The 13,404-nt window shown below is 46.7% G+C and overlaps 1 protein-coding gene across 1 annotated transcript in view; it reads left to right on the top strand.

The window, feature by feature from the left end:
• The window catches only part of Ctnnbl1 (catenin beta like 1), a 158,884-nt gene that overhangs the window by 67,994 nt on the left and 77,486 nt on the right, over window positions 1–13,404 (top strand). Inside the window, exons 6-9 of the mRNA XM_085832700.1 lie at window positions 1,567–1,660; window positions 4,313–4,404; window positions 12,270–12,342; window positions 12,566–12,624. Of these exons, the coding sequence (XP_085688826.1) occupies window positions 1,567–1,660; window positions 4,313–4,404; window positions 12,270–12,342; window positions 12,566–12,624 (318 nt within the window). The remainder of the gene's footprint in view (window positions 1–1,566; window positions 1,661–4,312; window positions 4,405–12,269; window positions 12,343–12,565; window positions 12,625–13,404) is intronic.

The following is a 13,404-nucleotide window of genomic DNA, read 5'->3' as shown; positions in this document are numbered from 1 at the left end:
TTAGGGTGGTTTAGGAAAAACTAAGTTGTGGATGCTCTGTGCCCCCAGATGTTTTCTGCTTTCTTTGCCATGCATAAATGATTCAGTTTATTAAGGGAAACACTTTAATGTTCTTATTGGCTGTGAGACTTGAGAGCACGATTGTGTATCCCTGGGAGAAGGGGGAGAGCAGCTCATTTTCTGTTGCAGCCCTTCCAGCTCTGGCACCAGCTCCTCTCCAGTGGGCTCCGTCCCCAGCCCTTCCCCAAGGCACTAGAGAGAGCTCAGAAAGCATCACTGACTAGCAACTGGGTGTGCAGACAGACCACTAATTCCAGATTTTCTTCATGTCCAGATGTTGCCCCTGAGTCTCAGAAAGTCCCAGAAAGAACAGAGGCTGTATTTGTCTTCTCCTCCCTGTCACCCTTAGGCTCTGTCAAACCAGGTCTGTAGAGTGCAGTTCACTGCGATCTTCTTCCTCCTCTCTGTCTTTCTGTTCTCACTGAGGTAGCAGAGCTGCTCACTGCTGCCCCAGCTCTATGGCTCTGGCCAGGCTGCCTAACTTCTGTGAGCCTTTGTTGTGCTCTGTGAGTGAGAATTGTGAGCTTTATGCCAGGGTAGATGGAACACTGACTGAGAGCACACAGTGACTGCATAAGTTGATTTGGTGAGGTAAGTTTCTCAGGTTTGTGCAGAGTTGTTCAAGACCTTAAAGTGAGCCAGGGTCAGAGAACAAAACCCGATGCAAACTTGATTGTGGGCATTTTGAGTTGTTCCTTTAGCCAAAAGTAGTGCGCCCTGGCCCCCCCCCCCCCCCATTGTCCTGCGATTGCTGTAGGATTGATTCTTCTTTATCCTCACTTCCTGTGTAAGGCAAGCAAGGCAGTGGGAAGGGGGAGGGAGGCTGTACCCAGCTCTCCAGTCTTCCTAGATGCCTGATCACAGCTGTCTTAGCTAAAGAGTCTCTTCCCCAGGAGAGAAAACCAGGGCTGCCTTCCCTCCTTCCTTCCCTGCATGCCCTGGGGTTGCCCACAGGCAGTCCCCCAGAGCCTGTTGTACAGATGGCAGTGTAAAGGAGGAAAGGCTCTCTTCAAGATCCTAGAAGGAAGCCTGACTTTGGTGTCGCTCCTTGGCAGATGTGTGTATTCTGTAGCTACTGTGGGTCCAGTACCTACCTCAAAAGGTGTGAATCAAGTAAGAGCTGGAAGCATGCTTTACCCAATGCCTCGTGCCCTGTTTTTCCATCATGTGTAGGTACTGCTGAGGCAGAGCTTGGGGGAGGGGAGGTGGGATGATGACCATGAGAACCTTGCATTCACTAGCTTTGTAACCCTGCCTTTTCCTTTGTGCCACTTATCTCTGGCTTGCCCAGCCGGGATCAGGACTAACGTGGGGTTAGGAAGCCGTTAAGACCCCTTCCTTGCCTCGGGGTGCCTTGAAGAGGCCATGGGTTGAGAGAGCACTGCAGGCTGCCAGTTCTGCACTCAGTTTGTTCATTTGAATGGAGAGCTGTGACTAGGGGAATGGGGACATTTGGGGATTAACCTGTGATGTGTTCTTCTCTTCCTTTGCTTCCTATTCCCATAGGTGGATGGGCAGGTGGTCGCATTGTTGGTACAGAATCTGGAGCGCCTGGATGAGTCTGTGAGGGAGGAGGCTGATGGCGTCCACAACACCCTAGGTGAGGGGCTGGCACCAATCAACAACCAAATGGGTTTTGGGTTTTTCCCCCTATACTCCAAAGCTGCCTTTTAAAAATGAAGATCCATATGTGCATTTCATGTAACTACAGCTTTGATTTGGTATATAGGCAATAAAAGCTGAAATCCACTAAGTAGGTACCCATCCAAGAGAAAATATGCTGGCTCCTAAATTTTATTTTAAGATTTTACTGTTTCTAATTATGTATATATGTATGTTGGGGAGTGTTTGCACATCACTGTGGAGGCCAGGAGATCCTTGTTGGATTTCCTGTGCTGGAGTTAAAAGTGGTGGACCCTCTGATGTAGGTGCTGGAAAGCAAACCCAGATCTTTGCAAAAGCAATATGAGCACCTCTCCTTAGCAGCCTTTGCCTCCAAAAGTTAAGATGAAATCCTTGTGGGGCCCTTTCTGCCCTAGGAAGCAACGTTTTAAGTTTGTGGGTGATGTCGTGTCGGCTTCTGTCACCCCCTTCCTTCAGTGGAGCTGCAGGTGTTTGCACGTCTGTGGACATTACAGAAAGGCATTTGTGTTGAAAGAGCCAGTGTTTCCTTGTCTTTGGTACAGACGGCTTGGCTAAGTGAGTTAAAATACTTCCAGCGATTCTGCTGCCTGAGTCCCGTTCATCTCAGTGCATTCCTCTACAGTCCTTTCCTTCTCCCTCAAATCTCTCCAGCTTCTCCCTTCGCACAGTTGCCATATTTAAAGTCATGCCTTTGGGCAGGCCGCTTCCTCCCTGGCTGCTATTGTGTTAAACCAGCAGTGGCATCTTTGCAAGCTGAGCCCCAGCAGTGAAGGGGCTGAGCTGAAGCAGGAGTTTCTATGAGATTAGTTTCCCTCCCGGCCCCTCTGTGCTTACTGCAGAGCTCCCTTGTAGTGCTAGACTCTTCAGTGTGGATTATTGTAAAGAAGAGGGAAGATGGGCACCCGGGGAGTATGAGAGGGGAACACGACAGCCTGCGGTCGGGAGCTGGCTCTAGTGCAGAGGCAGAAGTTGGCATTGCCATCTGTCAGCCTAATGCTGGATTTTGCAACATGGAAAGCTTATCAAAAGTCTTAGCTGGCTGTTCATAAAAAGGCCCTGGTGTGGTAGGAAAGCACAGCTCTGGCAAATCTGCCTGGTCTCTGCTCAGGCACCTACCACACTCAGATTCATGCCTCCTCCTTCCCACTCCTTGGGTGCCTGGTGTTTCTCAGACACAGTACTGAGAACTAGGGCAGATCAGGAGGAGTCAGGCATGGCTAATACAAGGGTGCTCTCTCTCATGGGGAAGCCCAGGACAGAGGAAGGAGTGCCAGTGACAGGAGCTATGATTAGTGTCAGGAAGAACATCGTAGGGACTGAGAGCAAGGGCCTTGAGTGTTGCAGGGGAGCTGACTGGGGCCCTTGGCCCGTGGAGGAGTCAGTGGGCTGCCTTTGGCTAAGTCGAGCGAGCGAGGCTGTGCTTCTGGAAAATGAGGGCGGGAGGTGGGGTTGGGGCAGTGAGATCAGGGAGTGAGTCTGTCCAGAGTTTGGAAGACCCTGTGAACCATGGAAGGAAGTGTGGCTTTGTTTCTTATGTGATCATGTTAAGTATGAGCAGAACAAGATAAAATGAACAAGTGCTTGATTGAGACTGTGGTCTCTTGAGTCCCTCTGCTGCTCACTGTCAGTATGTGTTCCCTCCCTCATGACTGCCCGATCTCCTTTCAGTGGCTCTTGAGGAGCCTGGCTTGGGTGAAAGAGCAAAGGTTTCTTTGGCCCTTGCTCCTTCAGAATCCAGGCACAGCAGCACGCTCTGGATATTATGCTTTGGGAACACAGAACAGTGTCTGCCTTGTGAGAGTGGCCTGTTGTAAGATAGGAAGCAGAGGGGCCCTGGAGGGAAAGAAAGCATTTGATGTGGTAAGGGCAGTGGTGGTTTTTTTAATGCTCTTCTTCTTGATATCATAGCATGTAATAGCGTTTTTCCCTTTGCCTCCTAACTTTTAATTTTCCTATTAAGTCACACTTTGACTGTTGTAGGAGATAGCAGGGCCAATTATTTGCTTCCCGATACCTGGCAGCTACCTCTGCCGTCATGGCCTTTCCCCTCTGCACGCGTTAGTGTGCTCAATTAAGAAGATCACCTCCCTGCCAGTGTCCTCATTTCCATATGAATCACAATGTGTGTGTGTGTGTGTGTGTGTGTGTGTGCGTGCGTGCGTGCGTGTGTGTGTGTGTGTGTGAGAGAGAGAGAGAGAGAGAGAGAGAGAGAGAGAGAGAGAGAGAGAGACTACCTGGCCCTAGGGGACCCTGCTGTAGCCTGACTAACTGCAGACCCAGTCTGGGACTGAGCGTGCTTTGCTAGGCAGCTCTCCACCCATCAGCGTGCTCGGCTCTGGAGTCACCTCAATTAGCATAAAAACCCATCCCTCATCTCTTCTGCGAATTCCATCATTTTCAGTTATGACTTCTACTTGTAACATAACTTGAAGAAAAAGGGGGAAAAAACATAGCAGCTCCTTGGTTAATCTAAAAGTGACAACAGCGTCTGTTGAGTAGAATCCAGGGAAGTGGGACAAAGGCTAAAGTGCTTGTCATGGGAAGCGGGCTTGATGTGAATAGGAGCAGAGATATGCTCGCCCCGGTGACTGGTGTCTGTCTCTTTCAGCTATTGTGGAGAATATGGCCGAGTTCCGTCCGGAGATGTGCACAGAGGCTGCCCAGCAGGGACTCCTGCAGTGGCTGTTGAAGAGACTGAAGGTAAGGGAGCCAGTGGCCCTGCCACCCATATGTCTCTGCTCTGGCTGTGGCTGGTGCCAGGGTGTCGATAGACATCATCGGACCTCCATATGTCTAGTTTGGGAAGTTTCTGGCCCTTTTGTTGCTTGTCTCCATCCCCAATAATCTTTTTGAGTTCTACTTTTAAAAAGCATCTGTTGTTAACAATATCATATATATTCTTTTAGAAAATTTCTGAACATATATAGGAGCTAGTGTTGTATGTTGACATAAAAAGAATTACATAATGTTTTCTTATGCAAGTTGTTTCTCACTGAACTAATGATAGCCTAGTGTTCCATTGGACAGGAGTACCAATATTTTTATTATTATTATTATTATTATTTTGAAATAGAGATTCATGTAGTTCAGGCTGACTTGTTCAGGAAACTTTGAACTTCTGATCTTCTTGCCTCTCCTTTCCATGTACTGGGATTACATGTGTGTGCCTCCCTGCCCAATTTATGCAGGAGTGGGGATTGAACCCATGGCCTTGTACATGCTCAGCCATCACCCTAACAACTGAGCTACATCCTTTGCCGGGCTCTCAGTTTTAATTTTGACTGTTATAAGCAGTTTATAGTGAGTATCACATCCAAACACTATTCTGGTGCACTTAGCTTATCTGTGTGTTAAACTCCTACAAGTGGAACATTCAGGCCCCAGGGTATTTGCATTAACGTTTGAGGCAGGTGTTATAGAATTGTCACCTGTCAAGTTTGCCCTGCTGGCCACTCCCCTGTTGCTCCCGGGAGTACCAGGCATCAACATACTTAAGGCTTTCGTGCACTTAGAAGTGAACATTGATGCTAGGGTACTTCAATTTACATTTTTAAATCAAAGAATGTGTATTGGCTTCCAGTTGCTTAGTAGCCATTCATGGGCTTGGGGAAGTGGTCCAGTAGTGGACCTGTAGCCCCAGCCCTAGGAAGTGGAGGCAGAAGGATCAGAAGTTCAAAGTCATCCTCTACTACACAGTAAGGAGCAGGCCAGCCTGGGCTGTATAAGAGCCTGTCTCAAAACAACAATAATGACAGCTATTTGTATTAATTTCTTTTAGCCTTATATTTGTATCCTTTATCCTTATTTCTGTTGTATCCATCATTCTCTTTCTTAGCACAGAGTCATCATGTTTTTAACAATTAGTGCTGTCCCATCAAGTAAATAAGAAAGGAAGGGAAAAGCCATTAGCTTGACCAACTGTGTAATAGGAAGGCTACTATGGAGGTCCTCACTAGCAAGAGAAGATGTTTCTTTAAGGAGGAATGACTCTTAAAGTAGTCATGGCTTATCTGGAATGTCTGGGCTGTGTCGGGTCAGGTTCACATTCCTTGTCTTGGCAGGCCTAAGGGGAAGACAGCCAGACAGTCTAGGTCTTCTCCAACTCTGCTTATGTAACCCCATAAGATAGACAGACATGCACACACACACACATCAGGGGATCCTCTGCCCAGTAGTGCTATCAGTAGAGATAGACATATTTGCCAGGCAGAGCCCAGTGCACTGAGCCCTTGTAAGCCCTTTCCTTTTCCCACTTGGGCCTATATCCAGCAGGTAGCTGGTTTATCTGCTGCCATCTTGGCATCTTCCTTTGGACTTCTGAGTCCAGGTGGTCTTTGGCCTTAAGCTGCACTTGTTCAGCGTACAGTTCCTTCCCCACCTACTTCTCAGCACTGAGTTTGTGTTTCCATCCTCATTGAAACACTTAGGGAGTGAGGGGTAGAGGAAAGGATAACAAGAATTGGGGTTACTGGTGGAATTTGTAGACCCAACCTTAACAGACAGAAAATAATCTAATAGTCTTGGTCTTTGTGAAGTCAGGATAGGGTTTTTAGGTCCTTGGGACTTAATAATGAATTTGAGGCTCATTCTTTAAAACTCCTCTGTCCTTTAAAAGGTGCTTAAATTAGCCATAACAGCATTCTCTTGCTCAGTCTCTGTCTCTCTGTCTCTGCCTCTCTCTCTAGCTCTCGTTCATTCTTTCTTTTTTTGGAGTTGGTTCTATAAGAGGAATTGAGACCTTTGGGTGTTTAGTCTGGGTTCCATTTGCTATTTTAGCAAGCTATTATTGAGTTTCGCCATAGGGCACAGAAATTTGTATAATCCTCAGGACAGGAAGAGCCTTGTTGCAATCTTTAACCATTTTCAAGGTTTCCAGTATTTAAACTTTAAATTGGTATTTGGTTATTTTACTGGGGATCAAGTAAAAACTCTGTGCTGCATGGATCAGTCACAAAAGCAAGCTAAGCTAAAGAGCAAGGCAGCAAGAAGGAAGCCAGGACTCTTGGATATGCTTTGTTCTGGGTCTCCAGCCCAAGCAAGTGCGTGTTGATTTTTCACCAACATCAGCCTTAGAGGTCCCAGCGAGGGTCACTGGTGAAAACACCATGACCAAAAGTAAGCTGGGGAGGAAAGGGTTTATGTGTCTCACACTTCCGCACCACAGTTCATGACTGAAGGAAGTCAGGACAGGAGCTCAGGAACCTCAAGACAGGGCAGGAACCTGGAGGCAGGAGCTGATGCAGAGGCCATGGAGGAGTGCTGCTTACTGCCCTGCTCCTCATGCCTTGTTCAGCCTGCTTTCTTATAGAACCCAGGAACACCAGCTTAAGGATGGCCACAATTGGCTGGGCCTTCCATTTTCAATCATTGATGAAGAAAATGCCCAAGGCTTGCCCACACAGCCTGATCTTATAGAAGATAAACTGTTCTCAACTGAGGCTCCCTCCTCTCCTATGACTCTGCCAGTGTCAAGTAGACACACGACTAACCAGCACGTTCACCATCTCAGGGCCCACTGCTAACATATTCTAGAGATTCCTCCTGTGCGTCAGTGTGTGCTGCTCACTAAGGTCCACTGGGCTCTAGAAAGTGAACCCTCTTTTCTGGTCTTACCTACAGACTGATACAGGGGGATAGCTACTTCTTCTTCAGTGCCCACCTCCCGACCTGCTTTAAGGCGACTTCCCTGCCTCAGTCTGGTCTCTTCATTTCTCAGTTCTGAAACGCTAGCCCTGTTACCTGCTGCGTAGCACCTTTGCTTGTCTCTGTTTTGCTTATGTCCCTGTCTCCACCAAGCACAGTACTTTTTCCTCCTGTGTTTTATATACACACCACTGTGGGACAGCCTGAGTCCCTACTCTTTCACACAGCCTGAATCATTCTTAGAATTATTCTGAAGGCAAGCGTGTAAGTTCTATTGTGGAGAAATAGCTAAGTCAAGACCTATAGGTGCTAAGTGACTTGCCCAAACCTATACAGGTAGAGCTGGAGCTGGGCTTGCCTCACAGCCCAGAAGAGTTCTCAAGGGCCTTCCCGCAGTGCCGCTCCGCCTCCATCCCGTGAGCAGTTCTGGTTCTGCAACCCAGCCCCCTTCAGGTTTTTCCTAAAGGAATTCTTCTGGGAGTTAGCCAATCTGGATTACAGCTCTGCTGGGACAGCTTTCTTCATCCAGCAAGGAGAGGAGATCTCATGGAACAGCCAACCTCCTGAACAAACTGTTTCCCTCAGCCTGGATATCCTGAGTGGAGGCCTGGGCCTGGCTCTCTCTGTCTTGTATATCCTCACAAGCTTCCCCAGCCAGCCCACCCTATCTTTCTTTTGTGGTTCCTGCAGGTTCTCAGATCCCCCTAGGTGTACTTAATCTTCAAAACTAGGGCTGAGCCTCATGTTTTAGGGAGCCCTCATGGTGTGTGATGGAAGAGAAAGTCTCAGAGCTGAAATTCTAGAGTCGAGGTTGCTGGATTAAACCCTCCATTTTGACTGATGATCCATTTTTATTTAGGGATCCTTCAGTAATTCTCAGTAAGGGGCCAATGGATGGCAGGCACGTTAGATACAGCTTACACCGTTTCATGCTGGAAGCCCAGCAACATGTAGCAACAGTAATGGGCTTTTTCTCATCCAACAAATGAAACCTTACTAATTTTTCCTAATGAGACTAAGACCCATTGCAGAGAATGGTAGAGATTAGCAAGTGAACAGATAAATGTCTCGCTAGCAGGAGAGATACTGTATCATAAATCACTTTCTTGTTCGTTTTTTTCATTTTTTGTTTTTTGTTTTTTTTAAACGTGGGGCCTACAAATGTCAGGATGCCATATACTATTGAAAATAGCATCAAAACCAGAAGTTTTCTAAAAAAATGAAATTAGGATTCCCACTGAGTTTCCTGTTAAAACAACATTTAAGAAACCGTTGCCACATTCCCCATGAGCTAATTAATTCACACCTGGCCAGTTAAGCGGCCAGTATGGCTGGTTGATGCAAGATCTTCAGCTTCGGGTGACAGGAGTTCGCTTTGACAGTTGTAAGGGGCTGGTGATGTGTGTGTGCCCCACCCCCACCTTTGTTCAGGTGAGCTGTAGATACAACCTCTACCCTCTGGCCGTGCGGGTGGTAGCATAATTGTTTTCTACTTTCCAAAAAAGCAGCAGCTCCCAAGAAGGTGAAGTTTAATTTTATTCAAGGCTAATCCATGCTGAGTACAAACCTGTGCTTGACTCTGCAATTACTCTGACAGCTGAAAGATGTAGGATCACCAGGCTCCTGGATGGCAGAACCCTGCCAGCTCAAATCCCTCTGGTGTACATTGTAGTAGCTAAGAGACAGCCTCTGCCCTGTGAATTCTTTTTCCTCATTCGGATTAAATGTCTTTGTTATTTGGCAGTTTGTATTGTGCAATCTCTGGCTGATAATCAAACAGGAATTAAGTTTCCTTGGTATGTTTTATCTTTGACTAGACATGAAGGGTTAGTCACCCACCTGCTTCAAGTGACATTGCTGCCATCATCTCCTGCTTCCCCGAGCCGACACTGCTTTCATATATTAACGTGTGAGGTGCTTGTCCACACCCTTGCCTGTGTATTCTAATCCTCGTAATAGCTCTGCCGATAGCATGCAGCTGTCCCAGGTTCAGATAAGGAGAAGCTGGATGAAGTGGACAGGAGGGCCAATAAGCTGGGCCTGGCTCTCCAAAGCAGCCTCCTCTTGCCAAGCTACCTCGCACAGCTCAGGGCTGGGAGCTGTCATGTCTAGACATCTTAGCTTGCTGATTAGAGTTCTCCTTTGTGCCAATTTGTCAACAAGAGAACTTCTGTTTAAGAAACAGATGATTTTTTTTCTTTTAGTTTTCACTTTGGAAAACTGGAAATTCCTTCTTGTGGCCAAGCAGGATTTGGAGATCTGAGCACCCAGAAGTCCTCAGGAGAGAGGACTCAGGTGCTGGGGCCTGTTAGGAATGCTGATTCAGCACAGTTCATGGAGTGCAGCCACCTCAGAAGGAAGACATAGCCACACAGGAGACCTTGGGTTAGGAGAGCAGAGTCATTTGACCCAGAGCCCATCAAAGTGAGTGGTTAGAGCTGAGACTCTTAACTCACACATTCTGACCCAGTCCAGAAGCCTCGGTCCACACTGGGCCTTGGAGGCTTTCCTGTTGCCCTGCATGAGTCCCATGGTAACTCTCTAAAGAAAGAAGGGTTTTTCTTTTTTTTTAAATAGAATGTATTATATATGTCTGTTTATTTAGTATATGCATGTGTACACTGTGGTCTGCATTTAGAGGTCAGAGGACTACTTACTGGAGTCATTTCTCTCCCTCCACCATATGGGTACCAGGGATCAAAATCAGATTGTCAGACATCACAGCAAGTACCTCTAGCTGCTATCCAGAAGTATTATGTTTTAATTTCCATTTTACAGATAGAGAAATAGAACTTTACTTGGGTTATAGATCTTGTTGCTGGTTCTTGGTGATGTTGTCTCAGTAATTTTGTTTTTACTATGATGGTTTATTAGGTAGTTAGATACAAGGGGTTGTGTGTGTGTGTGTGTGTATGTGTGTGTGTGTGTATTCTAGGAATCCAATAGCTATTTGAAGGGAAAACACACATAAATTAGAAGAAAGCATCACTGATTTCATCTTGAGCACTCCAGTCACTACTAATGGAGTGTCGCTCCTCATCTAATCCTAACACATTTTCATATAGCAACTACCAAACCTAGCTCACAAATGTATGATGTCATTAGAAGAAGGGACCTTGATCTGTGTGTGCAGTACTCCACAGCTGTCAAGTGTCACCAACTTGTCCCTGGAAATCTCAACATAGCCTGTGGTGAATTCAATCTGCCAACCCAACTTCCTCAGCTCAATTTGGGAACACCAGACTTTGTGGCACATAGGTAGCATAGCAAGTTCCATAATGGTCAACAGGGTTCAGCTTTAATTTACCTCTCTTTGTTGTGGTCCACAATTCTCTATCTTACATATAGCAGGTAGCCAATAATTAGTTATCGAAAGGAAGAGAAAGACTCCCTTTTAACTTGGATACAGAAGTCTATGAAGTTCCTTAAAAGACAAGAGGCATGGAAGCCCAGAAAGACCATTATCACAGTAGCCATTGTCATTTGGCCTTCCTTCAGTTCAGAAAGACATTGATGTGGTGGCCCAGTGTCGTCGTTGGCCTTCCTTTATTTTAGAGTACCCTGTTTCAAAATATCCTGGCTTTTGAAAAGCTACATGTAAAGTTATGTGGCTAAAATCATTTAAATCTAATCACAACAGTGGGGGCTTAAGTAACTTGAGTAAGCTCTTTAATGGTTGAAGAACCCTTGCTCCTGACTGATGTCCACTGCCTGGCTTTCTATCCCTGTGTTTTGAGTTTATAAAACCACTTTTCTTCAGGCAAAATATACCATAGACTGTAGTTAAGCTCTGGCTGTTATACAGATTTCTTGAAATCAGGCCTCCAGCTTGCCCAGGGAGCATGCAGTACAGCCAGTGTGTATACAGCCTTGCACTTATGGGTCTTTTAACCCGAGATGGGTCAGATGCAGCTCCCTCCTAAAACCCTGTGAGGTGCACTTGGGCTTGATGAAGAAGACGTGCACAGAAACTGAACCAGCACTGGCTGTTTCTTGATTAGATGCTACCGCTCTTCCTCCTTAAGTACAAAATCAATGTCCAAACAGCTCTGTGAATGGTGCGGGGTGATGGAGGTGCCAGCTTCAGTATGAACACTTGCCCTGTCCTCTGCAGCTACAGAAATTATTTGTCATTTCAAAAACCTAGATACAAAGTAGGAGTTGTGCTGATTAAAGCCATTGTCTGTGTGCCTGTATCTCAAGGACCTGGCTCTCATAGGTAAAAACATCAGCGAGGTTTGCACGGTGCCACTGATGGTGCCATGTTAAAGTCTTGCAGCTGGAGTAACTGGGCAGCCATGAAAGATGGTCTCTGCAGTGGACGTGTCCCCTCTGCGGCTGTGAGCTGCAGAGCACACAGCAAGGGAAGAATTGTGGGTAGTAATTTAGGTATTAAAATATTAACACATTTTTGCATATTTAATGTGGTTTCCTTTTTAAATAGTAGGCAGATTATGGCCTACAAGCAGATAGGTTTATGGGTTCAAATTAAATTTTAAACATTAAAAAAATTCCAAAAGGAGCTACTTCGTTATAAATATTTTTAGCTAATCTCAACAAGAACTTGCTTTCTTTTCAACTTCTCTGATCATGTATCAGCTAATTTACAGCCTCATTTTCTGGTTGTAACTTGTAAATTGGAGTTTCATATGTTTTAATCTTATAAGCTCAAAACTTTCTCTTACTTGCCTTGGGGACACACAGTCTTAGACTTAAAATATGGGCACAAGTTATGCTCTGTGGAGGTTACATTCACGCACTAGGTAGGGCTACTCTGTCCCTTTGTTATTTAGCATTGAGAACATGTATCTAGTCCCCCTAACCTGCCTTTCCTTTAACCTCCTTGTATCTGGTGGGTAAACAGTTTGCCCTGGAAAGGGAGCAAGATTCCTTAATGGCTCTCTCATTTCTGTTTCCCACAGGCCAAGATGCCCTTCGATGCCAACAAGCTGTACTGTAGCGAAGTGCTGGCCATCCTCCTCCAGGACAATGACGGTGAGCGCCCTCACAGAGACAGGCCAGGCTGGGAGCCACACTCAGTCTCAGAGCTGGTGAACTTGCCTTTGGCATCACCTGGGTTCTCTGCTCGATCTCCGTGCAGCTTTTGTACTCTGTCAAGCTGTATTGATTTTGTTAGCTGACGGATCAGTGGTAGACGGCTGTAAAATCTGACAGTTGGCTTCATTTTTTTTTTCTCCCTTTATTTTCCTTCTTTTAGAAAACAGGGAATTGCTGGGAGAGCTGGATGGCATCGATGTACTTCTTCAGCAGTTATCCGTGAGTACCTGTTCCTGTGTGCCTCCGTGTCCATGGCCTGCTCTCGGTGGGAGGTGGAAGTAAGGAGCAGCCACATGGGGACCAAGGCAGGTTGGAGGTCACACTGGAGCACAGGGCTTACCTTTTTTTCTTACTCTCTGGCCCTTTCTGATCAAGTGTCATGGTGAATCTGGCGCAGCCCTTCCCAACTGCTGATCCAAAAGTAGGGAGCTCTCCTCTGTCCCCCAGCCAGGAAGAGCCAGTTGTGTTCCTTTCTTGCTCCCAGCATGGTTCAGCTCCTTCCCCTTTGGTCCTTCCGTAGAAGAGTCTGTCTGCTCACTGAGGTTCCAGGGGAGCACAAGGAGAGCGGTTTCCAGCTCCATGGCACAGGAGTCCATGGTGGTCGGGACAGTAGGGATGGTTGTGGCACTGCAGGCAGGAGTGGGAAGGCGGAAACTGCCATTTGCTGGATGAAAGCAGTGTAAATCCAGTTGAAATGTTATCCTGCTAGCAGTCTGGAAGTGCCATCAGGATTCCTTCTCACAAACCTTATCTGTGCTACTCCAAAACAGCACTGAAAATAGATCATTTGGATACAGGCTGAAGAGTGTTGAGTGTCTGAGATGGCAGTTTGCATACAGCTTTCCTGCCGTGCCAGCCGCTGAGTGACTTGGCCTCCACCCTAAAAATAGAGCTTTGTGGTGGGAAGCTGTTTGCGGTTCCCATGAAGTGCTGTGCAGTCACTGATTGCAGCCCCCTATGGGGCCGCCTGCCCAGCTGGCTCAGGGGCTCTCCCAACCC

Source organism: Mus caroli, unplaced genomic scaffold (genome assembly GCF_978045245.1).
Source record: "Mus caroli unplaced genomic scaffold, Mus_caroli_1 scaffold_2, whole genome shotgun sequence".
Lineage (NCBI taxonomy): Eukaryota > Metazoa > Chordata > Mammalia > Rodentia > Muridae > Mus > Mus caroli.
This window is presented reverse-complemented; position numbering and strand designations above follow the sequence as displayed.